Genomic DNA, 26959 nt, shown 5'->3' with positions numbered 1-26959 from the left:
GCCCTTGCCCTTGTTCCATATGTTTGCTTTGTTTCACCTCTGCCTTGTTTTACACAGTATGGGAGTGCTCTTCAGCTCAGAGCCACAAACCATTTAAATAGGAAAAAACTAGGTTGCAAAAATGCCCCAAAGTTCTAATACATCACCTCAGTCAGCCTAGGGAGCTTCCAGAAAAAGGAAGCCACACAGGAGAGTAATTCATGCAGCAAGTTGAGTCCCAGGCAAACAAAATGTGTCTCTGCCCTCAGGCAAAACAGCACCAGAGGCCCCTGAAGAGCTGGTTTGGGGTATCTGAGAGGCCTCAGAGCAGTAAGGAACGAAGCTCTAGCGGCTAGTGGGGAACTTACTCTCAAGGAAGGCACCGTCCTCTGGTCAGCCGGCAACTGACAGGCCATGGAATAGTAGCTGTCCAAAGAGTTGTATCTCTCCCGCAGGAAGGACTGGTAGACAGTGGGGTTTACGACGTCCATGGGAGGCAAGGAGTTGCTCCGGATTATGTCATCCCTTGGGTACATCTGCGGCCGCCAGATCCGCCGGCTGTCGTAGAGCGGGGCATACATCCCAGACGGGACTGGCCCATAGGGCTGTGGTGGCGGTGGTGGCTGGTAAGGAGAGCTCAATCTGTCCCGAGGGGGAAATGCACTGTAATGGTCGCCGTATGGCACAGAAGCAGATGGGAGGGGGGGTTCAGGGACACTGCTGGGCCTCACAAAGCGGGGGAGGCAGGGGGCCACACCAGCTGGGACTGTCGGTGGTGCTGGGTAGTATCCTATGGAACAAGAGACACTTGCTGAGCTTAGCCTATCATCTAGGACTTCACATTGTTCTAGGGCCAGTCTGCACATGCAGCAGAATTAGCAAGTAGGGTGGACTGCACCATGTTCAGGTCCATTTTGAATGCTTCCCCTTGCAAAAATGAATAATAATAATAATGATATCCCCACAAGGAGAAAACTGGCACAGCAGGGAGCAGACTAGGCTACAACTTCGCTAGTGTTCTACTTGCAGGGAGACGTTTTCTTTTAAAATTAGCTTCCATCCACCCACCTGAAGCCTGCAATGGTACAGATAATTCTATCACCCTGCTTCTGCTGCTGACCAGGACTTCTTAGCTGCCAGAACTTAGCTGAAGAGAACTTACTTGTCTGCATAAAAACAATTCCTCTCCTCAGAATATGAGCCCGATAATAATTTCTCCCCTCTATACACATTAAAATGGGCCAGAAACAATCTCTTCTTTATATGCCACAATGTAGACTGACATAAGGCAGCTGCTGTCAGTGGAGTAAGGCTACTGGTAGAAATAACTAAGAGAAATCAAAAATCAATGAGCTACAGTATATGAATTTTACAACATACAGCTGCTAAAGTTGGGGGAGAGAGGGTCATTTCTCATCATGGTCCCCACTCACCCACAGAGCCTTCATCAGCCTTCACTGCCATTAAATACAGAACAATTATGGTTGCTACTGTTAACTACACTTACTATTACCTGTCTTTGAGACCTGTGGTCATGCACAGGTAAGCTATAAATGTTAAAAATAAATCACAAACAGCTTTGTGGCACCTACAGATTAACAAAATGGCATAATGTTTTCTATGCTACAAGTGTGTATAAAAGTAGTTTGGAGGCGGGGTGGGTGAGGGTGAGATCTGAGCAGTACAAATGCTGCTTGTATTACCAATGCAACTTTTTTGTGAATGACCACTGTTAATAATTATCACTGTCTACTTTTCTGAATTTCATTTACCTCTGACCTCATTGATGAAAAAACCCCACCTCCCCAATGTGCAATCAGAATAACATTTTATTCTTCTCATCTACAAAGCCTGAACAAAGCCTGAGACCCTTTGTTGATTTTGCTGTGATATACCAACATGGCTACCTCTCTGGTAATTACAGGTAGGTAGCCGTGTTGGTCTGAGTCGACCAACACAGCCATGGGCACCCGCATGGCCCCACAGTACGCCAACATCTTCATGGCAGATTTAGAACAACGTTTCCTAGACTCCTACCCACTCAAACCTCTCTTGTACGTACGATACATTGACTATATTTTTATTATCTGGACACATGGACAACAGACCCTGGAAACCTTCCACCAGACATTCAATGACTTTCACCCCACCATCAACCTAACAATGAACCAATCTATGCAAGAAATACATTTTTTGGACACTACTATAAAAATACAGGATGGACGTATAGACACCACCTTATACAGAAAACCAACTGACCGACAAACATATCTACATGCTTCTAGCTACCATCCCAAACATACCAAACAATCCATCGTATACAGCCGGGCCCTATGTTACAACCGCATCTGTTCCAACTCTACAGACAGAGAATCTCACCTAAGAGATCTACAGCAAACCTTTTTAGAACTAAAATATCCACCTGATGAAGTTAAACAACAGAGCCAGACTGATACCTAGAGAGAACCTGCTGCAAGACAGATCCAAAAAAAGAAAATAACAGAACACCACTAGTCATCACATACAGCTCCCAAGTTAAAACAGTACAACGCATCATCAGAGATCTACAGCCTCTCCTGGACAATGACAGCTCCCTTTCTCAAGCTCTGGGAGGAAGACCTTTCATTGCCTACAGACAGCCACCCAATCTTAAACAACTCCTCACCCACAATAATACAACCACCAGACTTAACATGGACACTGGTACCAGAGCCTGCAATAAACCCAGATGCCAACTTTGCTGCCACATACACCCGGACAACATCATTACTGGCCCCAACAACATCCAACATATCATCTCAGGAATATTTAATTGCTCATCTTCTAACATTGTGTATGCCATCAAATGCCAACGCTGCCCTTCAGCTCTCTATATTGGACAAACAGGCCAAACCCTACGCCAAAGGATAAATGGACATAAATCTGACATCAGGAACCATAAGACAGAGAAACCAGTAGGAGAACACTTCAATCTCCCAGGACATTCTATACTAGATCTCAAAGCAGCTGTTTTATTACAGAAAAAATTCAGGAACAGACTGGAAAGAGAAGTTGCTGAATTGGAACTCATTACCAAGCTTAAAACCATGGAGCCACCTGGGATGAATAAAGACATTGGATTTTTATCTCATTATGCATGATCAAGCTTTCTTTAGCGCCTCAGCCCTTGCTCCCCCCCCCCAGGACCAACTGCAGTCATCAGCAGTCGTTAACAGCCATCTACAGGTTTACGACTCCCATCGCCCATCACCCATTCCCACCCCCACCCCCCACCCTCTGAATATACATAAGGGTCTGGTGGATTCTGTTTCAGCGTATCTGACGAAGTGTGCATGCACACGAAAGCTCATACCAAAATAAAAACTTAGTTGGTCTTTAAGGTGCTACTGAAGGAATTTTTTTATTCTCTGGTAATTGTTTAATAAATACCTGATTAATCAATTTACAGCACAATTCTGTGCATGTTTACTCAGAAGTAAATTCCACTATGTTCAGTGGGGTTTAGTCCCAGGTAAGTGTCCTAAGAATTGCAGCCTGAATCTGCCTATGGGTATATAAAATATTCCCAAAAGGAGAGTGGGGGAAGAAGAGGAGATATTTTTGTTTGCAGGTAGCATATTAAATGTGTTACATGCGTTGCATCTTCTTTCTCCCATGCAAGTAGAGGGAATGCCTTTTTAAAGGTGCTTGCACCTCTTCGTAATATACAGTTGTATCAAAGAATAAATGTTAAAATCTGCCACTCAATATTTATTAGGAAGCACATTTCCAGTTGATGTTTTGAAACCAATCCATCTAGGCCAACTTTCCCCAGGTGCCCACCAGGTGCTTTGGACTACAACTCCCATCAGCCCCAGCCGGCACCTTCAGGCTGGAATAGACAGTACAGTCATGTACTGGGCCATCGGACTAAGGAAGCCTGAGCTACGCACTGTGTGAAAAAGTCCTTTCTGTGCTGAATCTTCCACCCTTCTGCTTCACTGGATGACTCCACTAGGTTCTCTCTAGACACACCACACATAATTTTATACATTCAGTGATAAGAGTTCTACTCCACCAGTGTGAGCCACCACTGAAAGCATGAAGGAAGAGGACTGTCCTTACTTGGGGCCTAAAGGACAGCAGGTCCGATGGCCAGTTCCCTCTGAAGGTAGGTCCATGATCCAGGGGTGGCCACAAAAAAGGCCAGGTCTGCTTGAGTGCCCGGTCAGTGCCTCACCTGCTTGCGGGTACTGCTGGGGCTCATAGGAGAGGTGGGTTCTGGGATCTTGAAAATACTGGAGGCTGTTGGAGTGCGGCGGGTAGACAGGCATTCGGGCAGCAAATGGGCCAGCTTGGGGGGTGATGGAGTTCATCTCTGTGCCCACAGGAGGAGGAGGAGGCGGGGGAGGAGGAGGAGGACCTGCTGAGGTAGCTGCCACCTGACTGACGGGAGTCTTTGAAAGGGAACCAATTTTACTGGAAGAAATTCAGAAAGAGAGAGATTAAATTTAGGCTGTCTCTTGAATTATAGAAATCTTGGGATAACTTTAAATTTAGGCATGTAGACAAAACCTCTAATGTTGATTTTAAAAAGCATTCCCTCTTTGCTTTCAGTCATAGCAGGGATGGGGAGCCTGGGGCCTTCCAGGTGTTGCTGGACCCCCAATTCCCACCATTCCTGGCTGCTGACTAGGCTGGCTGCACACATCACAGCAGGGGCCTTCTTGAGAAGAGGAATTGCCCCCTGAACATGGAAAAACCATGTGTTCATGGGGGAGTAATGGGAACAGAGGGAACATAGGAAACTGCATTATACTGAGTCAGACACAGGTCCATCTTGATCAGTACTGTCTACTCTGACTGGCAGCACCGGCTCTCCAGGGTTTCAGGCAGGGAGCCTCTCCCTGCCCTACCTGGAGATGCCACTGGGGATTGAACCTGGGGCCCTCTGCTTGCAAGAAAAAAGGCCCTGCCACTGAGCTATGGCCCTTCTTTCAAGCATGGCACATACTTTTCAGAGAGAGGGTCTGCCAAGGAGCCCGGGGTGTTCTGTCCATTGGCTCCAGCTTTCCCCGCTTTCTTCACGTTCTCCAACACCATCATGGACGAGGGGTCAGCGCAACGTGGGATCAGCTGGGGGCTGCCACTCTCCAGGCTCACAATGCCGTTAGTGCTCTGTGCCATCTTCCCAGAGTTCTCCGCACTTCCCAGGATGGAAATGATGCTTCCTGTCGTGGTGGAGACTGCGCTCGTGACACTGGCTTTGCCTAGCAAGGGGAAGGTTCTCACTGTGGCACTGATCTTCTTGTTCCTTAGCCGATACCTGTGGTTACAACAAAGCAGCGGGCATGTGAGTTTAGGTGACATTTTCCTTCAAAATTATAGGGAGGGCTTCTGCAATCAAATCAGAAACCAGGACAGCTTCTGAAATTCTGGGGCTGTCCCTGGAAAATTGGGATACTTGGAAGGTATCCCATATGGAAAACAGCTTCCACACTTGTATGGGCCTCAGCTTGCTCAGAAAAGCCCATTTATTATTTCTTAAATTGGAACTGTGCAGTAGAAAGGCTGGCATCTTCATTATACATCTTTAGACACCAGGTGAAAATGGTCTTCGACCAGGCCTTTGGCTGACAGACATCCAATGCCCTTTTAAATGTGTTGTGGGAGTAGGGGTTATTACCGGTATTGGCTTGTTATTATTGTTATTATGCATTTTGTGGGGGTTTTCTTGTATTTTTATGTTGTGAACCACTTTGAGATCTATGGATGAATATAAAAATTTAATAAATAAATGATGATGATGATGATGATGATAATGATAATAAATTGGATAGGGCTTGCCACAGCATCTGAAAATGTTCCAGGAGCAGTCAAACCATAGGGAGACTGGACATCAGGGAGCCATCCCCAAAGCTAGCTCCTTTTGATTTGTCTTAAAGGAAGCTTCACTGCCGAGACTACCACCCCCTCCAGTCTGCCCCACAGTTCTCTGGCTCCAGCTGCATCCCCCCTCCAAATCAGAGCATGGGGAGCTCCTATTCAAATGAGAGGCAGATGACTGCTTCTGAAGGAACCAAAAGTAATTTGAGAAAGGCTTCAGCATTACATCTCCTCTGGTCAAATGGGTTTTTTTGTTTTTTGTTTAACTGGTATTTTATTTACATTTCAAAAAAATAATAATCCATTAGTAGTTACTATAATTCAATTTTTGAAATGATAGAAAATTGTAAAATTGCATATTTAAAGCCTTTTCACTCTTAATAATTCATGTTGTGGCATCTTTTGTATTCCCAAACCTTGTAAGACTCTTGCTGTGTAATAAGCTTGTTTGATAATCCTTATCATTATTGCTTGACTGTCTCTCACAGTATGTTAAAGTATCTTGAATAGAATTTTGAATAGAACTTTTCAGTTTGTCTTTAGCTAAGCAATCTTTGTCAGTGCCAAAACGTTTTGTCCAAATGCACTTATGGTACATTCTTCAATGCAGGAAAATAACATACCGTGCAGATAAGGAATTCGAAGGAAACCCAGCTGATTAGACAGCAAAGGAAGTAATGTTAATATAGCGGTACCTCTAGTTGCGGACACGATCTGTTCTGGGGTGCCATTTGCACCCCGAAAAGTCTGCAACTAGAGCGGTGCTTCTGTGCAAGTGCGGAGTGCGATAGAGTGCTTCTGCGCATGTGTGAACTTGAAGCACAAAGAATGCTTCTGCGCAAGTGGCAAAACCTGGAAGTATACACTTCCAGGTTGACTGCGTTTGCAAGCCGAAAGGACGCAACATGAACCTAACACAACAAGAGGTATGACTGCATCTTAAACTTATGACATAAATGAAGATGAGATTGAATATTTTTGAAAGCTTGCTAACATTTCAAGAAGTTCATGATTTAGCTAGGCCAAATACTTTTTTTTGCAGGGGGAGACATTGTCAAAGGAAGGGACATCAACATATTTACATGAAATATGAGGATAGTATCCAGCTAAATCAGGGATCAGCAAACTTTTTCAGCAGGGGGCCAGTCCACTGTCCCTCAGACCTTGGGGGGCGGGGCAGACTATTTTGGGGGGGGGGAGGGGATGAACAAATTCCTACAAATAACCCACCCAGATATGCATTTTAAATAAAAGGACAAATTCTACTCATGTAAAAACATGCTGATTTCCGGTCCGCCAGCAAGCCAGATTTAGAAGACAATTGGGCCATATCTGGGCCATGGGCCTTAGTTTGCCTACCCATGAGCTAAACAGACCTACTAGCACAGGTGTAGAAAACCTTTGGCCCTCCAGATGTTGCTGAACCACAACTCCCATCAGCCCCCCAACTGATGGTCAGTAACCAGAGATGATGCGAGTTGTAGTTGAGCAACTTCTGGAGGGCCAAATGTTCCTTCCTCCAAGCGTATCTTCCACCTTAAAGGCAAAAGAGATCAGGAATTACTCTCACACTGAGATGTTGGTATGGCTTCAGAACAAAAGGAGGCCTCTGAGATGGAACAATAGGCCAGAGAGAGAGGCAGGGATGGGGGAACTACAACAGCTGTTGGATGAAAACCCACTCCCATCTTCCCTGGCCTGGGGTCAAAGGGAATGGAGTCCAACAACACCTGAATGACTGCAGGCTGCCCATCCCTGCATTAAGGGAAAGCTATGCGTAGGAAAATAAAATTATAAAAGGGATTTAAAAACTAAAGAAAATTGAAATGCATGTGAAAAGGGCTAAGTGAAGTGAAGGTTTTGTCTGCAAGGAAAGTGTGTTAGAAGGATGGGAGAACATGTATGTAGAAGCTACTGCTACAACGGTTAAGGACAAAGAAAGGAGCGGAAAATAAGGAAGTTGCTGGGCCTTGAGATTAAGCCAGTAGAAGCCAGTGCAGCCATATATGGGCACAGCCAGCCCTTTGCTTGTAAACCTATAAATGCTTGTGGGTTGGTTTTTTGTTTTCGTTTTTTCCATATTTGGGTGCTACCTCTCAACTACCTGCTGGTTGAGGTTGTGTCACACTGGCCTTGCAACGCCTACATAAATGTCCTGTTTGCCTGGCAATTGGAGTCTGGATCTTATCGGCCATCCAGGCTGAATCCACAGGGTATTGGGTATTGAACTGCAAGATCTCCCCAACCACCCACTTCCACCTTCCTCGGTCTGGGGCCAATGGGAACTGGAATCCAATGACACCTGGAGGGCAGCAGGCTTCCCATCCCTGCATTCAGGGAAAGCTGTGCGCCAAGCCTCTGTTGCAGCGCATAAACCAGCTGAGGGAGAGTTCCAGGCTCCTCCCCCACTTCCCAGTACTTACTTCTCCAGCTCTTCTTGAGAGTGAGCGAAAGTGCAGTTGGTCCCTCGTGGACACCCGCCTTGCTGTCGCAGGTCACGGCACATGCTTGTTTTGTATTTGCTATTTGGTTGCAGCTTTCAAAACGACAGAGGGAGGGAGGGAAAACATTGCATTGCATCAACCAAGCCTGAAATAAATCCCCACCAGAGTTGTTGAACCCACTAGAATGATGAGAGAACTGCAGTTGCAAGCCTTTTGCCTTACTTGCAGCTGTACTCACCATAAAATCAAAGAATTGTAGATTTGGAAGGGACCTTGAGGGTCATCTAGTCCAACCCTATGCAATGCAGGAATCACAGCTAAAGAATCCCTAAGGTGTGACCACCCAACCACTGCTTAAAAGCCTCCAAGGAAGGAGAGCCCACCACCTTCCAAGGGAGACCGTTCCACTGTCAAACAGCTCCTATGATCAGAAAGCTCTTCCTGCTTTTTATTTGGCTAGTCAGTTAAGCATAAGAACGTTCATAGTTCTGTTAGTTCAACATGCAACCATGCTGAGAGAACATACAAAGAGCCATGAGGCCAGTGGCCCATCTAAGTACAGCATCCTGTTCTCACAGCGGCCAACCAGGAGCTTGTGGGAAACTCGCAAGCAGAACAGGCGCACTCCCTCTCCCGCCCTGTGGCTTCAAGCCACTGGTATTTGGAAGCCTTACTGCCTCCAACCAGGAGGTGTTAACAATATGCCAGGCAGCATCAGAAAGGAGAACCAACCAGGCGAGTCACTTCCTGCCTCTCGCTCCTACCCTAGAAAAGCCCACAAGTGCCAACCCCCAGGAACCAAAGAAACAAGCAGCAGGCTACTTCCAAGGAGTTTTTAAAAAACAAAACAAAAAAACCCCCAGCAACTATCCCTATGGACAGCCCCAAAGCCCTATCTTGCCCACGGATCATTGGTTCCTTTCTATTCTTTCTTTCTTGTGTGTGTGTGTGTGTGTGTGTGTGTATGTATGTGTGTGTGTGTGTGTGTGTATATATATATATATATATTCTACATTTATTTTTATACCAAAAAAGTTAGCTGGAATAGATAAGCACTATTACATGATTCTCTTTTGTTGTTGTTGTTGTTGTTCTAATTCCTGTGGGCCAAAGAGGATCCTAGAGTGTTGCAGATTTATTATGCTGATAGTAAAAATGGAATGGCACATAGTCCATGCTTAATACTTTGGTTCCTAAGAGCAGTTAACCAGATGCCTCTAGCCACCCACAAGGAAGGCACAAACACCACCACTTCATCGCCAACCACCAGGAATTCAGAAAAGTCATGGCAGCAGGTGGGCATTCCTAGATTAGATAAATCCTATCTCTGTATCTATGAATGACTGCTTCCTCCATGTATCTAATGCTTAGATACTGATGTACCTTATTGAATCATTTTAAAAAATACTTTTCTTTAGTCCCTTGGACCCAGCTGCCTGCGGCAGAGGGAGAGAAGAGGTGCAATCTCCCTTCTCTCCCCAAGGGAGAAGCCCAAAGTGGCAAACACAGTAATAATAAGTTATTAAAAGCTCACTAAAAACAGATTCCGAACATTCAAAAACATCTAAAAAATAATAAACACAACGAACCACCTAAAACAATTGTAGGAACAGATGTACCTAAATTATGTGTTCAGATAGGCCTGCCAAAACGGGGGGACATCACCAGGAGTCTAAAAGTGCAGAGCACTGATGCCCACCTAATGTCAAGGTGGCAGGGAGTTCCAAAGCACAGGTGCCACCACAACAAAGGAATGACTTCTTAAAAACAAAGAGCAGACATTTTGTGCCACTTTTAGAAGCGCAGGTTCTGCGGATCAAAATGACTGATTTGACCTATATGGGGTAAGGCGATTGCTTAAGAAACTAGTCCCATGTTGTTCTGGGCTTTAAATACCAACAACAACACCTTGAACTCAGTCTGGTAATGAACTGGTGAAGATCCTGAGAGACTCAGGAATTATACAGCACCCTTCTGCACTAAATGCATTTTCCGGGCTAAGCACAAGGGAAGCCCCACATAAATTGTTTTGCTGTAGTCCAGTCCTGAAGCACTAAGGTCTGAACAACTGTGTCCACATCATCAAGCTGCATAAACTGAAATCGATCCCATAATACATCATGGGCTAAGGCACTGGTCAGGACTACAGCAGCATTTTTATTTTACCCTCAAAATGTGCAGCCAGAGGTCTTCCCCCCTCAGTGGGGGTCAGAAAACTCTGGACCACCATATGTCTTACAATTTTATTCACATCCCAACTCTACAGGTCAAATCTTAACTGCCCAGAGTACCTGGGGCAACCCAGTCAGAGGGCCAGAATACGAATAATAAAATTATTCTTCCCAGTTCAGGAAGCTGCCTACACCTTCTCTGGGATTTCAAACAGATGCCTTTTCCCCAGCCAGCCCTGTCTGGAGGGACCAGGAACTGAACCTGGGAACTTCAGCATGCGGAGAAGGTGCTCTGCCCCTCAGCCAAGGCCCCTTTGTTGACCGAAACGCAAGCTAAAAACAACCAGCTAAATAATATCAGTTAGTCACCTGTGGAGTTTCATGACCTTTCCTACTGTAATTCTGAATGAAGTCCACCAGGCCGTGGACAACTGTCTTCACAGCCACCATGGCCTTTTCCAGTTGTTCCCATGTCGGAGATGTTGCATCTGTGGGAGCAGCAAAAGAGAAGGAAGGGGAAAGTGAGCTATCCGTAGCAAGCAGGAATGCACCACATTTTTGGTCTTTTCTCTTGAGCTAAGCAAAAACATCTTTGAAGTGCAGGGCTAAACTAACCAGGAGCTCTGCTGGAGCTAAAATTCCCACCAGGCTACACTGATGCTCAACTGACATAGCATCATTTTCTCACAGTATTTTTCTGGTAGAGCCAAACAGGAGTCCTAAAGTTTTGTTTTCCCAGATTTGTGATTGGGCTTCTCTACCGCTTCTCCTATCTCACAGTTGGCAACTGCATAAACTGCCTCTCCCCATATGAACCAACCCAGACCCTTATCTCATGATCTGGGAGCCCTTCTTTGTGTGACCCCTCCATGAGAGGTCCAGAGGTGAAAACATGAGTACGGGTCTTTTCTGTGGTGGCCCCCCACGTGTGGAATGCTCTCCCCAGAGAGGGCCACCTAGCATCTTCTCTACATATATTTGGCACCAAGCAAAAACATTCCTCTTCTCCCAGACCTTTCGCTAATTAAATAATTGATGGCCTTTGAAACCATGCATGTTTGAATGGAGGAGTGTTATTGTTTTATTTGTTATTATGTTATGTATTTTCGCATTCTTATACCATAAACCATCCTGTGATACTCGGGTGAAGGGCGGCATATAACTTCAACAAACCAACCAACCAAGCAACCAGGCTTCCATTACCAGATGTCCTCTATATGTTTTGGACCACAACTCTCATCAACCCCAGACAGCAGGCAAGGGGTCAGGGTTGATGGGATTTGTAGTGTAACGACATCTAGCAGGTACCAGGTTACTACAAAGAATGCGCTCCTGGGGAGGAAACTGCACAGAACAAGATAAAGATTCTCCCATGGGACGAAAGCATATCTAGGTTCCCCATGGCATGCACAAATCTTGATGTGAGTAAAACAACTAAGAAAGAAATCCCCCAGTATATAGTGAAAAGGGAAATAAAACTACAGTACTCCTCTCCTTTTGTAAGGAAGGAACGTGAGAGTGCATGCTCAAGTCCACATGCAGACCATTCACATACCTGGATTAGGATCTATGTTGGCCAATAGCTCCAAATGGGGCCGAAGCCTGTTTAAATTTGCAGGGTCACCTGTACGTTGCAGAACAATGGTCAACTCCTGCACACTTTTTGCAAAGGATTCTGGGGACTGAAGCTAAATAAAAGAAACAAACAAGTGCTTATATAATACTAATAATAATAATAATACCCCACCCATCTGGCTGTGTTTCCCCAGCCACTCTGGACGGCTTCCAATAAAATATTAAAAATACAATAAAACATCAGATATTAAAAGCTTCCCTAAACAGGGCTGCCTTCTGTCTTCTAGAAGTCAGATAGTTGTTTATTTCCTTGACACCTGATGGGAGGGTGTTCCACAAGGCGGGCGCCATCACCAAGAAGGCCCTCTGCCTGGTTCCCTGTACCTTTGCTTCTTGCAGTGAGGGAACTGCCAGAAGGCCCTCGGTGCTGGACCTCAGTGTGCGGGCAGAACGACGGGGGTGGAAACGCTCCTTCAGGTATACTGGGCCAAGGCCGTTTAGGGCTTTAAAGGTCAGCACCAACCTATTTGAATTGTGCTCAGAAACGTACTGGGAGCCAATGTAGGTATTTCAGGACCGGTGTTATATGGTCTCAGCGGCCACTCCCATTCACCAATCTAGCTGCCACATTCTGGATTAATTGTAGTTTCTGGGTCACCTTCAAAGGTAGCTCCACATAGAGTGCATTGCAGTAGTCCAAGCGAGAGATAACTAGAGCATGCACCACTCTGGCGAGACAGTCTGCAGGCAGGTAGGGTCTCAGCCTGCGTACCAGATGGAGCTGGTAGAAAGCTGCACTGGATACAGAACTGACCTGCGCCTCCATGGACAGCTATGAATCCAAAATGACTCCCAGGCTGCGCACCTGGTTCTTCAGGGGCACAGTTACCCCATTCAGGACCAGGGAGTCCTCCACACCAGCCCACCCCCTGTCCCCCAAGAACAGTACTTCTGTCTTGTCAGGATTCAACCTCAATCCATTAGCTGCCATCCATCCTCCAACCGCCTCCAGACACTCACACAGGGCCTTCACCGCCTTCACTGGTTCCGATTTAAAAGAGAGGTAGAGCTGGGTATCATCCGCATATTGATGGAAACCCAGCCCAAACCCACTTATGATCTCTCCCAGCAGCTTCATGTAGATGTTAAAAAGCATGGGGGAGAGGACAGAACCCAGATGCACCCCACAGGTGAGGGCCCAGGGGTCTGAACACTCATCCCCCCCCCACCACTCTCTGGACACGGCCCAGGAGGAAGGAGCGGAACCACTGTATAAGTGTGCCCCCAGCTCCCAGCTATTCTAGACAGTCCAGAAGGATGTTATGGTCAATGGTGTCAAAGGCCGCTGAGAGATCCAGCAGAAATTTTGGGAAATGATTTATAATGAACTGAAATTTTTTTTTAGGTGTTGTTGTTTAGTCGTTCAGTCGTGTCCGACTCTTCGTGCCCCCATGGACCAGCGCACGCCAGGCACTCCTGTCTTCCACTGCCTCCCGCAGTTGTGTCAAACTCATTTTTGTAGCTTCGAGAACACTGTCCAACCATCTCGTCCTTTGTCGTCCCCTTCTCCTAGTGCCCTCCATCTTTCCCAACATCAGGGTCTTTTCCAGGGAGTCTTCTCTTCTCAGGAGGTGGCCAAAGTATTGGAGCCTCAGCTTCACGACCTGTCCTTCCAGTGAGCACTCAGGGCTGATTTCCTTAAGAATGGATAGGTTTGATCTTCTTGCAGTCCATGGGACTCTCAAGAGTCTCCTCCAGCACCATAATTCAAAAGCATCAATTATTTGGCGATCAGCCTACTTTATGGTCCAGCATGCTCCCCCATGCTTTTAGGTATACCTTTCCCAAAAAACCTGAATCTTTTCTATTGAGACTGATGGGAGATGAAATAGCAAAAAGAGACCAGAGACTATTTATGTATGCAACAACCGCGGCTAGGACTTTATTAGCCCAAAAATGGAAATCACAAGAGATACCGATGATTGAGGAGTGGCAGATGAAAATGATAGACTATGCAGAGTTAGCAAAGTTGACCTGCGGGATCCGTGATCAGGGGGACACAAAGTACCAAAGAGAATGGAGTAACTTCGTTGATTATATAGAGAAGAACTGTAGAAGTTTAAAGACACTTGCAGGATTAAAATAAATCCTACGAATTGGTTCATAATGTGGGTAAAAAGGAACTGCGAGATAAGATGGAACAACAAAGCCGAATGGTGGGAGGGAAGTCACAGCTCGGCAGAGCGAATTGTGAGAAGAGGAGATAAGATCTTTTGTATTTGTTTTGTTTGTGTGTTGTTTGTTTATTTGGAAAATGGAATAATTTTTTAATTTTATTTTTAAAGAGAGATCCAGCAGAACTAGGAAACAGCTTTCACCTTCGTCCCTAGCCCGCTGGAGATCATGAACCAGCGTGACCAAGGCAGTTTCAGTCCCATGATGAGGCCTGAATCCCGATTGGAAGGGATCCAAATGGCCTGCATCCTCCAGAAGACATCAAATATATTCCCTGCTCCCCGTTCCCAAATCTTATCTGTTATGCATTTTAGTTTTTGTTCTATAAAATGGTTGCTATTTGATTGACCTGAGTCTAAGGTGTAGGCAGGAGAGAAATATTTCATAATTAACAGCACGTCTTCAGGTTGCATGAACTGAGTATCAGTGCTGAGAGGCTGTGTCTCTCAGCTCAGAATCTGCCCTATGCAGCTTCATCACCAGACGTACTGTATTCCAGAAAAACAAAACAAAAAGCAACTATTCTGTAGCAGCTACACACCTTGTCAATAATGGACTGCATGTGGGATTTGTGCGCCAGGTCTCCATAGAGTAGGGAAGACCACTGCTCTGGTGATATCCGAAGCCCGGCTTCCATGGCAATGTGGACAATCTGAGCATCATGTTCCCTACGCAATGCCTCATAGCTGCGAAATTCCTCTTTCAGCTGCATCAGGGAAGAATCTTCATCTCTTTTGGTGACCTACACAAATCAGTCAATAAACAAACATACCTAGTGCACTCAAATATCAATTTAAAGGACTGTGGGGATGCATCCATGTGCAGACGTACTCCATCTGAACCACACTGCCTTTCAGCAGAATGCATGCTGATATCCCTCCATGCGTATCCAAGAGTGCATTTGATGGAAAAGAATGCACCCTATGATTATTGTGTTATCACCAATTACTGCTGTCATAAACAATACTATGCTCACATTGCATAGATTTAAATTTTTATAAAATTGACACAGACTTGTCATTAGGGTAGGGAACCACTGCCTCTAATCAAACCCAGATGGTGGTATTATTATAAAATAAATAATAATAATAATAATAATAATAATAATAATAATAATAGTTATAAAAAAATTATAGAACCAAACTTTTTGAAAAATATACTAGTTTTGCACTGGTCTTCCTTTGAAGTTTCAAAAGAAGTGGTCAGAAAGATAGTACTACAAAGATTTCTCATGAGTTAATTCTTATTACTAAACTACCCTAACATTTTCTGAGGTATCGTAACCAATATTTCATTAAAAACAACTTTGCTAACTATGAGTTGGCTAGCTGCAGAAAACCTAGAATGATTTTTTTACTATGAAATTTACTTTACCAGCAAGGTCCAGGGTGAGCTACAACAATGTAAATTTCAGAATTAAAAACAGTTAAAACAGATCAGAAATGAGAAACTCGAAGGCACCGCACCTTGAAGCATGAGGCTCGATATAGAAGCTGTACCACGTGGCCAATGCTGGTTTTGGATGCCTGGGGGAATCTTGGCTCCAGCCTCTGGACAACAAAGAGCACCAAGACTTTCCTGGAGAGGGCTGAGCCGTCTTCCAAGGCCAGCAGCACCAGCTTCAAGGCTTCTTCCTGCATAGCTAGAAAGCCATAGGTTGTTGTTATTTAAAGGTAAAGGTACCCCTGACTGTTAGGTCCAGTCGTGTCCGACTCTGGGGTTGTGGCACTCATCTCACTTTACTGGCTGAGGGAGCTGGCGTTTGTCCGCAGACAGCTTCTGGGTCATGTGGCCAGCATGACTAAGCTGCTTCTGGCGAACCAGAGCAGCACACGGAAATGCTGTTTACCTTCCCGCCGGAGTGGTACCTACCCTGTTTCTCCGAAAATAAGACGTAGCCATAAAATAAGCCGTAGCAGGATTTTTAAGCATTCAAGGAATATAAGCCATACCCAGAAAATAAGACATGGTGATATGTGCAGCAGCAATGCTGGCCGTGGCAGGAGGAGGAGGAGGAAAAAAAAAAGACATCCCCTGAAAATAAGCCATGGTGTGTTTTTTTGAGGAAAAATAAATGGTATTTATCTACTTGTACTTGACGTGCTTTCGAACTGCTCGGTTGGCAGGAGCAGGTACCGAGCAACGGGAGCTCACCCCGTCGCAGGGATTTGAACTGCCAACCTTCTGATTGGGAAGCCCTAGGCTCTGTGGTTTAGACCACAGCACCACCTGCGTCCCGTTGACGTTATTTAGGGTCTAGCAAAAAGCAAGGGCAAACCATAGCAGGTTAAAGGATGTAGGCCCAAACTATTCTTTGCCCGAACCTTTGCAACAGTGAAGGCTGGAAACTTAAATTATTTGTTCCAAAAATAAACAGAGCCCACCAGCTTCTACCCCAAGGTGGGGACCTGGCAGGAAGTTTTCTCAAATAGTGTCTGAGTGATGAACAGCCCAATCTTAGATGTGTCCATTCAGAAGTACGAGTCTTAGTTCCAAGGGGACTTGCTCCCAGGTAAGCATGTACAGGATTGTGGCTTCAGTGTTTCACTCTGACAAGTCCCTCTCTCTCTATTTACTCCAGCTAGGGGTTACCTGGACCGAGGAACTGGCACCCTCGTGCCCGGACAGCGGCCCAGAGATTGGCAGACAGCTGCTGAGGGTTCTGGTGCTGCAATATCAGCTCAGTGACAGTTCTCTCCCCGAGGGAGCGGGCTGCCCGCATGGCCCTGACCCGGCCTTCCTCTTCCACCAGCTGACAGTTCACTAGTGTCACCAGTTTCCGTTGCATGGGCCGGCTCAGTGCGCTCTGGTTCAGGCTGGCAATGCCTTCAGAAGGAGGAACAGAAGGAGAAAGGTTAGTAGGGAGGCCTGCTAATCATTGTGAAGGGCAAGGGTTTCCTCAATGAGTAGGTGGCGCACAATGGCATGTGAAGTGCACAGTGGTTGGGGTGGGGTGGTATGGTGCAGAATTCATTCAGTTTGCATTTCTATATGAACCTACTATATATGCACTTCCTGAACTAATACAATACAATACAATACAATACAATACAATACAATACAATACAATACAATACAATACAATACAATACAATACACACAACTATCCTTTGATATCTCTGAAGATTGTCTGTTTCTGAATTTTACAGTGCAGTGCATATAATGGTGACTATGTTAGGGAAAAGTACACTTATAATGGATATATTTAGAAAAAATATGAACAAAAATGCAATTAGGAGAAAATAGAAAATACTAGGCAAAATTGTGTACAAAAATGTATATACTGTATTAGGAGAAACAAGCATGCAGATGCACACAGATTCTCACTGAAGACGCTGCCCCACCTTTTTTACTGCAAACAATCACAAATAAATGGATTGAATCAAACAAAAGTTAGGAAAATGAGAGAAACCGAAACTGGCAGAATTACCTATTTCTACCTGGGCATCAGGGAAAGGCAGTTGACAAATTAATTAATCTCCTTCTGTGTGGCTATATACCGTATTTTTCCGTGTATAAGACACACCCTTCTTTTGGGGACCCCAAATTTAGAAAATGGGCATATGCACCATCTGTGTACAAGATGCCCCCAGATTTTTAACCTTATTTTAAAGGGAAAAAGCCTAGTCTTATACACAGAAAAGTACAGTACTACTAAGAGGATCAAAGAAAATCCCATGCCTCTGAATACCATTTGCAGGAGAACAATAGAGGAGCAGGGCTACTGCACTCATGCCTCGCTTGTGGGTCTTTACTGTGATCCAAAAGGGCCCTCCTGATGTCCTGCAGTCTGATGTGGCCGAAGGCAGCTTCCCACCATGTGCGATTCATATTTAAAACCTTTAATTTGAAAAGGACGCTGGCTTGACTTCAGATAAACTGGGGCTTCTTTCATTATTACATCGTTGGGGGAACTTACCCTTGCCTCCACTTAGTGGCTTTAAATAAAGCGCCAGATCTTCAACACATTTCTTTGCCACTTCATAGTGTTTGTTCTCTCCTAAGTTGCTTAGCTTGATGGTCTGGTGATCAGGTGCCTGTAAAGGTCAAATGCAGGAAGGAAGAAGCAGTGACCAGTTTGTAATTTGTTATCAAAGAAGGGAGAGATATACACACCATTAATGCAATGTAGCAGGAAATTCTGCACCATTTCTCAACAAGCACCCTAATTCTAGAATTATGCAAGATCAAAGAGCTGCCACTAAAAATCTGACTCGTCAATAAGAAGCAATGCTTGCTTATTTGATTAGACCCAGACCTAGACATGAAAGTTTATGCTTTCATGTCTTTTAAGATACCACTAGGCTGTGTGTGTGTGTGTGTGTGTGTGTTAATACTTTTTATTAAATGCTTTCTTGGTTTACAAAAGTACATGCAGACAATGCATGCAGTTTGTGAGGAAACAAAATGTTGATGTATCAAAGTGTGATTTGAATACTTTTGTGATTTGAGGAAGCCTGCCTTGGGGCTTATCCACACTTACCTTTCCTCCGCTCTTTCCAGGCATGGTCTGTGCTTTAAAGCTCCATGTCAGAGTGCCCCCACTCCCTCCCCCCACTGGAGCTTTCCCTGTGAAAAGCTGCTCTTTAAAGCTCAATCAGACCAAACAGCAATCTGCAGAAAACCTGAATTGATGTTTGCTCTGCTTGAGCATTAAAGAGTGGGTTTTCGGAGGAAAGCTCCAGGGCAAAAAAATCCTCATGCTCAGACATGGAGCTTTTAAGTGCAGACTTGCACTTGGAAAAAGTGGGGCAAAAGGTAAGTGCAGATAAGTGCCCTTAGCCTGAACCTAAAGGCAAAAAAGGCAACAAAACAGTAGACCAATGAAACAGAATGAATAAAACCAATGCAATATCAGAACTATAAAATGGAAACATACTGGCACAGTTCCCATATAATGCTAATATTTTTCCAGGTAAGCTAAGCCACAAGCCCAGGTTCAGACAACATGCTAAACCAAACCATGGCTTTCTTTAATGCAGCAACAAAATTACTGGAGGTGCAAACTAGCCACCATTCCCTCTCTGAAAGGCTGCACCTCTGCAGAAAGCCATGGTTTGGCTTAGTGGTACATGCAAACAGGGTTGCTATGAAATTAACAAGTATATGGTGCCTCCTCTCTCTTTTCTCCTTCAGACCCCCCTTTTCTGCCTGGCATTTGGCTTGTCAACTTTAATCCCCATCTCCAACTATAACCAAACTTTAAGTATGTGGCACAGGGCTTGCCCACATAATTATAATAATATAATATAATATAATATAATATAATATAATATAATATAATATAATATACGGTAATAATAATTTATTATTTATACCCCGCCCATCTGACTGGGTTTCCCCAGCCACTCTAGGCAGCTCCCAACAGAATATTAAAAACACGATAAAACATCAAACATTAAAAACTTCCCTAAACAGGGCTGCCTTCAGATGTCTTCAAAAAGTCAGAGCGCTGTTTATTTCCTTGACATCTGAAGGGAGGGCGTTTCATAGGGCTGGCGCTACTACCGAGAAGGCCCTCTGCCTGGTTCCCTGTAACCTCACTTCTTGCAGGGAGGGAACCGTCAGAAGACCCTTGGAGCTGGACCTTAGTGTCCGGGCTGAACAATGGGAATGGAGACACTCCTTCAAGTATACTGAGAGGCAGAGCTGGGTATCATCTGCATACTGATGAACACCTATCCCAAACCCATTCTCCCCTTCCTCCCCTGTGGCAACAAGCTGGCTCAGGAGGGCCAGTATATGCCATGCAGCATGTACAGTGCTGCCCTTCAACAAAGGGGAATGGCCAGAAAATGGGGGTCAGGAGCACCAGCCAGGAGGCTGCCTCCACTGTCCCCAGCATCTGCTTGCCTTATGCAAAGAACAGCTGGAAAAAAAGAGAGATTCCCTTCTCCATCTATTTCCAGTTAAGTTATTTGAACTCCCAGTGTGTTTTTCCAGCTCCTGTACACAAGTAAAAATTAACAGGAGGATCAGATCAGATGATGAGGATGATGATTTTGAGGGGTATAAATTCTAATCAAAACAAGCTCCTTTCCTTTACCTGGGCTCCAACTAATTGGAGAAGTGCAAAGTTTACAGGAAGCACATCAATGTCAGTGTTGATGGCCGTCTGGTCAAAAGGGCAGGCCTTGCGGTGAAGCTTATTCAAGCAGGTCTTGCAGACCGTGTGTGAGCAGCCTAAGCTGATGGGCTTGTGCACATTCTCGTCAAATTCGTTGTAGCAGATTGGGCAGGACAGGAACTCTGTCCACTGGGCCGCCTGCACAGGCATGGTGGAAGCCAGGCACTCAATCAGACAGTTAGCAAACCATGCTGCCTCTTGTCCAGGGGTCTGGCAGCTGTGAAGCAAAAAATAAATGGATAAATATTTTCCTCCAGCTATATCCCAAGCTGATCCCCAGCCACCACTAACACAAGGACCTTACCCACCCACCCCAAATGGTTTTGTAAATATATAGTTCCATGTAAGTGTCTACAGTTCATCTACAGTGAATGAGCTTCCAATCGATAACTAAGAGGCCACAGCTAACCCATTTTTCTTTTGTTCTGGAGTAGGGTTCCATGTGATTAGAAAGTAGTATGGCAACAATATGGGTTACCGTACGGTACTATGACTTTACTGAATTGTATTAATTGCCTTGATGATCTTGCTGTTTGGTTTATTTATGCACTATTTTGTTTGATATTATAATGATTGCAGTGTTTGGTTTTTTTATGCTGTTGTTAATATTGTGAGCTGCTTTGAATTCAACATTAGTTGTTGGAAAAGTGGAATACAAATATTATTTCAAATCAAATACATATACAAATGCATTTTTGAATACAGACATATGTACATTCCTTTCCTTTTTCAAGCTGCAAAAAAGGTTGGGAGGTGTTTGTTTTCATTTAAAAACAAAAAGCAAAACCCACAGCTGTCCACTACCTAGGATGCTACACTGGCATGGGGGTGCGGGTTGACATTCTTGCTCAGTGGCAAACAGCAGAAAGGTTAAGATGGCATACATATATCTTAGATCAGCTACAAAGCTCATGAATGCTTCATTGTTGAGAAGGAAGAATGCAAATACAGTCATACCTTGGTTTTTGAACAGCTTAGAGCTCGAACGTTTTGGCTCCCAAACGCTGCAAACCCGGAAGTAACTGTTCCAGTTTGCGAAATATTTTTTGAAGCCAAACATCCGACGGGGCTTCCACTGCTTCCAACTGGCTGTAGGACATTTCTGCAGCCGATCAGAAGCCGCGCTTTGGTTTACGAACGTTTTGGAAGTCAGACTTCCAGAATGGATTCCATTCAACTTCCAAGGTATGACTGTATAGCATTGTTTTTGCTCCAGTGGCTTAGCCTGAGCTGCAAACAAACTACTTGGCAATTATCAAATCAAATCAAACTTTATTTGCGTAGCCGACAGGCCATAGCATCAAAAGGACAAACACTAACAAAAATACATTACATATATGGTTACCAATAAAACCTATTAAACCTATTAAAACTTGGGGGAGTAGCTGTTTCATTTGGAGAGAGTTTTTGATAGCTGAGCCAGGTGCTCGGGGATGTCACAGTCTTGTTTAATTCTGCCTTACCATACACCAATGGGGGCTGCGGTTGGTATTCCGAATCTACACATTTAAAGGAGCCTCCCACTGTCCTCTTGCCCACTAGGAACTTGGGGGATATAGGCCATAGGTGTGAGCCTTCCCTAGTCTCAACATGGGCCTCCTTTTTAACCAGTCTGCTTCTCAGAGTGTCCAGTCTATCTAGGATCTCCTTTTGTCCCTCTGCAAGGACCCAGTGGTTTTGGATAGTTCGCAAATACGATCTTTTCCGGGCTTAGGACCAGGGTCCATTTTTTCTTTATACAAGGGGCTTTGAATTCCAGCAAGTTCCCGTCTATGTTAGAAATTCCCGACTTACTTCTGTTTACAGTTACGACAGGGGCCCTAAGTGGATTCAAGACGGGAGCATCCAGGTCTGGTTTGGTTGCTTTTGTCAGGCCGGGCGAGCACAAGGGAAGAACAGCCATGGAGGGGTTTATTTCTTTGAGCGTACTTGGAGAATTATTTTCACATATGGGAGGGGTTTTTGTCTTTGGTGAGTCTTTCTTGTCGATCTCTTTGGTGCCTTGCGCTTTGGGTTTTTTTTGTGGATATAAGTGGTGGTGATAATAAGTTGAAGAGTTTCTGCCACTGTTTTTTACTGATATGTTGAGTTCTTCTTGACGGCTTAAATTTTTTGATGCTTTTAGTTTTCTTCGTCTTGGGTTCCGGTTTTCTTTTGCGCGAGTTCTTTTTACGTGGTATGTGGATTCTAGCGTCTGAGTCTGGAGTCTGATCTGTGACTCTTTTTGCCTGTTTGAAATTCTCCACAAGTGTCAGGAGTAGGCCATTTGTTACTGCTAGGAATTTTTTTTATATTGTGGAGGTCTGTGCGTATCTGATTTATTTGGTCATGTAGCTGGTCACCTCTCTCTTCTAAACTGTTGGCATTCGCTGTAGGCTGAGGGCCTTGCTGGTTTTTCCTGAGATTCTGAGTTGATTTTTGAAGATTGAGGTCATTGGAGTTAGGGGAATTACTCGTCATGTCGTTCTCAGCTAGGGCAAGTTCCTGCGCCCAGCTCATGGAGTAATTTGGGGTTTCATGATCAGTTTGTAACTCTTTGCGTTGTATTGACCAATCCAGCACAGTAGGGACGGCTTCTTTTAGGGTGCTCTCGCACTGTGGATTCTTATTCCCTTCTTTATGAGGGAAATAATTGGTGATTTTACTTTGCCTCCTTCGGGGCTCCAACTCCCCCTGCGGTGATATTGGCGCAATTCCCAGGTCCATATAGTTCTTTCTTGTAAAGACCATATTGAGTATGGGGAAAAAAGGTAATTGGGAGCAGTTTCCTGGAGTCTCTTAGACCCGGGGTTTTTAACTTTTTCCTCCCCCTTCACTTAGGTCGATCACGAGCAGACGTGACAGATTATGCTTGTCTTCCAGTTTCCCGCCATCAAATCTCAGGCTACGGCTTGTTTTACATGCAAGGTTTCATGCTTGTCCCTCAGCTTGTTAGAGCCTCCAGGGTTATTGCTCCCAACTTTCCACCTTAAGTTCTCAGTTTAAGGCTTCTAATGCTTGCTGTCCTATGGAGCCTTCCCCCTTATATATACAAGCAGAAAATGCTGAGACTGTCTCCAATACCCTCATAGACCCTCAGAGGTCTTGTAAATGGCTATTAAATCAGGAGGGTTTGTTGCAGCAGAGTAAAAGGGCTTGTGCCGGGGGATAATTGTGAAGCAGAACTTGCCTTTAGTTTCTTGGATATTCGGCCGCTCCTTCTTTCTCCTTCTTTCTTGGCGTCCTCCCAGGAAGGAGTATCTTCTGATAAGCGGCTTTGTAGATTTAATAGCTAGTTGTAAGTTACCAAACCAAATTCAGATTGAAAATAATAAGGTTTGTAAGCCTTAAGAGACTGATAGAAAGTTAATGAGAATTGATAAAAACTGATAAAACAACATTACTTACACGGAGCAGCAGAACGGGGCTGCTCCTACCAACGCCATCTTGACTCGCTCCCCAGACAGCGGTCTTGCCAATTAGGCAACTATCTGGCTGCACCTGCCCATCTGAACTCACTATTTGCTACACAAGCCTTGTCTTTTGAGCCTAGATGGTCCTGCAAATGGAATAACCCCCACCACAACCTGCAAACACTACCCCACACTCTCCAAGTGTCCCTATTTTCCAGGGACAGTCCCAGATTTACAGAAGCTGATTTAATCCTGGAATGTCCCACTTTTCCTTAATATGTCCCTACTTTCATCAGAGAAGTGTTGTAGGGTACAGAGTTATGCAACCCCTGAGCCAAGGAGATAAGTAGCTATACAACCTTTAGAAGACATCTGAATACAGTTCTGTATAGGGAAGTTTTAAAATGTTTATTGTTTTATTATGTTTGTATATATGTTGGAATTTGCCCAGAGTAGTTGGGGCAACTCTGTCAGATGGGCAGGATATAAATAATAAAATAATGATGATGGTGGTGGTGATGATGATGATGGAATAGGATGTCCCTATTTCCATTGGAGAAATGTTGAAGGGTATGCTAACCTCAAAAGACTGACTACCACAACAGTCAGTGAATGGGCTAAACAAAACACTTTTTGCCTACCGGCAAAAGCAAAGAAGATAGGAGGACAGCCTAGCCTCCTTTGGAAACAAGTTCCACAATCTGGTTACAGCCACTGAGAAAGTCATCTCTCTCCACCAGGGAGGAGGTAGGCAGTTAAAATAAAGATAACGTACCTCCAAGCTCAGATGGAATGAAGGGGGGCACTTTTGCAGGTGATTTTACATGACACAGCTAGGTTAGCCAACTGGTGTTTGGCATCTAATGCCTTGCGTGTCTCTAATCCTGCCAAACTCCCAGCTTCCAAGGCAGTAACATCCACATACACAGCCGTTGGGATCAGGACAACAACACTTAGATAATGCAATTATAACACACAGGCACAGTCCAACTCTTTGGGAACTGTGGCCAAGCACATTGAACCAACCTGTCCTTTGTAACACCTCATGTTTGGGAGATGCAGAACCAATCCCTGTTTGTTTGTCTGTCTGTCTGTCTGTCTGTTTACAAAGCTTTTCTATTTGGCAGAGTCAGAGCTGTGGGCACGTTGAAATTACATGGAAGTGGGGAGAAAGAGCACAGAATGTGATATTAGGAGTGGCTTCCTGAGCATCTGCCTTTGCTACCCAACTCCTAAGTTAAGTTTCTAGCCTTTAAATTCATGAAGAAATGCTTGAAAGTGTGGGCAATGCCTGTTGCTGAATCATAGAAGGCTAATGAACAGCAGTGGGGCATTGGTGCCCATTCCTATGGTCAGTAGAACTAGAATGAATTATGCAAAATAAGGGAATTTGCATGATTTACACAGCCTGGGGAAGTTCAACTCCAGCATTTTAATTTTGTTAGGATGGGAATGCACAAAGAATGGATACCAAGAAGGCCCTGAAACCTGGACTGGAGCTATTTCAACATTCTCACATGCCACATCCTGGCTCCCAAATTGAGAGCTGCACATCAAAACTGAAATGGGAAGCAGCCCCACCCACAGTGGGAAGGCCTTGGCTTCAGGTACCACATGCTTGTGATAGGCACCAGCAATCTCACAGCAATCTGCCTCTCAGTAACATGCAATGGTTGTCTGGATGCGATGGTGGGCAGGGTGAGGGCTAGCAAGCAGAGGCTGAATCCAAACAGGACAGAGGCACTATAGATGAGCAGTTGCTGGGTCTAGGAATTACACATATTGTCTGTTCTGGATGGGGTTGCAATCCCTCTAAAGGGTGCCAGCTGATGGGCGGGTGAGCATTTTTGGGGGGGAAAGGTCCTTGTGGGCCAAACTGGACCCTCTGGAGGGCTAAAATTGGCCTACAGGCTGGTGGTTCCCCACCCGTTATAAGGAATTATTGGACCTTGTTATGCAGGGCTTGGACCTTGTTATGCAGCTGAAAAACTGGAATGAAAATATGCAGCCGCATTAGATTCTCGTGAAGGTGAACAAGGAAGACAGTAAATCACTTCTGCATAGTGGGCAAATCTGAGTTGCACCTGAATTCCTCAGTTTCTGATTTCATATCTCACTTGGGCTTTGCCTGTGCAACAATCTAATTAGTAGCAACACATTAAAGTGCTTACTAGAATGCTGCTGATTAAGACTTGCTTTTTTGCATACACTTTAATTACAACCATCTGTTAAAAATTCTGTTTGGAACCTCAGCTATCTAATGCCCTTAAGCAACAGGATATGCTTGATACACAGTGTTCTTATCTGCACTCAGAGTATTAACATTTGGAAGGCTTATTATTTCTGATTCTTCCAACTTCTGATTTCTGTGCTGCTTTTGGTGTTGTAACATGTACAGGCATTACCCCCATGCGTGATCAACTCACAAGTAACCATGCACATATATGCACAGCGGCGGGAAATAATTAAATAATTCAGTTCTGTAAGGCTCTTTTTAAAAAACAAAGTCCCCCATGATATTCTTGCAAGGAAGCTGGCAAAATGTGGGTTGAACGAGGTAACTGTTAGGTGGATTTGTAGCTGGTTGACTGACTGAACCCAAAGAGTTCTCATTAATGGTTCCTTGTCATCCTGGGGAAAAGTGACAAGTGGGGTGCTGCACGGTTGTCCTGGGCCCATTGTTGTTTGACATCTTTATAAATGACTTGGATGGAGGAATTAAGGGAACCCTCATCCAATTTGCAGATGGCACCAAACTGGAAGGGGTAGTTAATGACGCAGAAGACAGAATCAGAATTCAAAATGACCTCAACATATTGGAGAACAGGACCCAGGCTAACAAAATGAATTTCAATAGGGACAAATGTCAGGGCCTGCACTTAGGCAGAAAGAACCAGATGCACAAATATAGGATGGGGGACACCTGACTAACTAGCAATACATGTGAAAATAACTTAGGGGTCTTAGTAACCCACAAGCTTAACATGAGTCAACTGTGTGATGCAGCAGCGAAACAGCTAATGCTATTCTCTGCTGCATCAATAGAAGTATAGTGTCCAGATCAAGGGAAGTAATAGTACCACTCTATTCTGCCTTGGCCAGATCATACTTGGAATACTGTGTCTAGTTCTGGGCACCACAATTTAAGAAGGATGTTGACAAGCTGGAACA

General features: G+C 44.7%; 1 protein-coding gene and 1 non-coding gene across 8 annotated transcripts in view; both read right to left on the bottom strand.

The window, feature by feature from the left end:
• RC3H2 (ring finger and CCCH-type domains 2) overlaps window positions 1-26959 on the bottom strand; it is a 47693-nt gene that overhangs the window by 11549 nt on the left and 9185 nt on the right. For 6 of the 7 annotated variants that reach the window (XM_088665098.1, XM_060270464.2, XM_035102466.3 and 3 more), the window contains 11 exons: window positions 20316-20613; window positions 18189-18306; window positions 16862-17095; window positions 15736-15911; window positions 14811-15011; window positions 12015-12147; window positions 10829-10947; window positions 8268-8380; window positions 4973-5284; window positions 4199-4437; window positions 348-769 (listed from right to left, as the gene is read on the bottom strand). In XM_088665098.1, the coding sequence (XP_088521224.1) occupies window positions 348-769; window positions 4199-4437; window positions 4973-5284; window positions 8268-8380; window positions 10829-10947; window positions 12015-12147; window positions 14811-15011; window positions 15736-15911; window positions 16862-17095; window positions 18189-18306; window positions 20316-20613 (2365 nt within the window). The remainder of the gene's footprint in view (window positions 1-347; window positions 770-4198; window positions 4438-4972; window positions 5285-8267; window positions 8381-10828; window positions 10948-12014; window positions 12148-14810; window positions 15012-15735; window positions 15912-16861; window positions 17096-18188; window positions 18307-20315; window positions 20614-26959) is intronic. The other variant, XM_088665097.1, reaches the window with a different exon arrangement.
• On the bottom strand, window positions 14656-14771 carry LOC118078566 (small nucleolar RNA SNORD90). The gene has a single exon (XR_004691739.3). It is a non-coding gene; the product is annotated as a small nucleolar RNA SNORD90 (small nucleolar RNA).

This window comes from Zootoca vivipara, chromosome Z2 (genome assembly GCF_965207765.1).
Source record: "Zootoca vivipara chromosome Z2, rZooViv2.hap1.1, whole genome shotgun sequence".
Classification (NCBI taxonomy): domain Eukaryota; kingdom Metazoa; phylum Chordata; class Lepidosauria; order Squamata; family Lacertidae; genus Zootoca; species Zootoca vivipara.
Note: the sequence above shows the minus strand (reverse complement) of the source record. Positions and strands in the feature narration are given on the sequence as shown.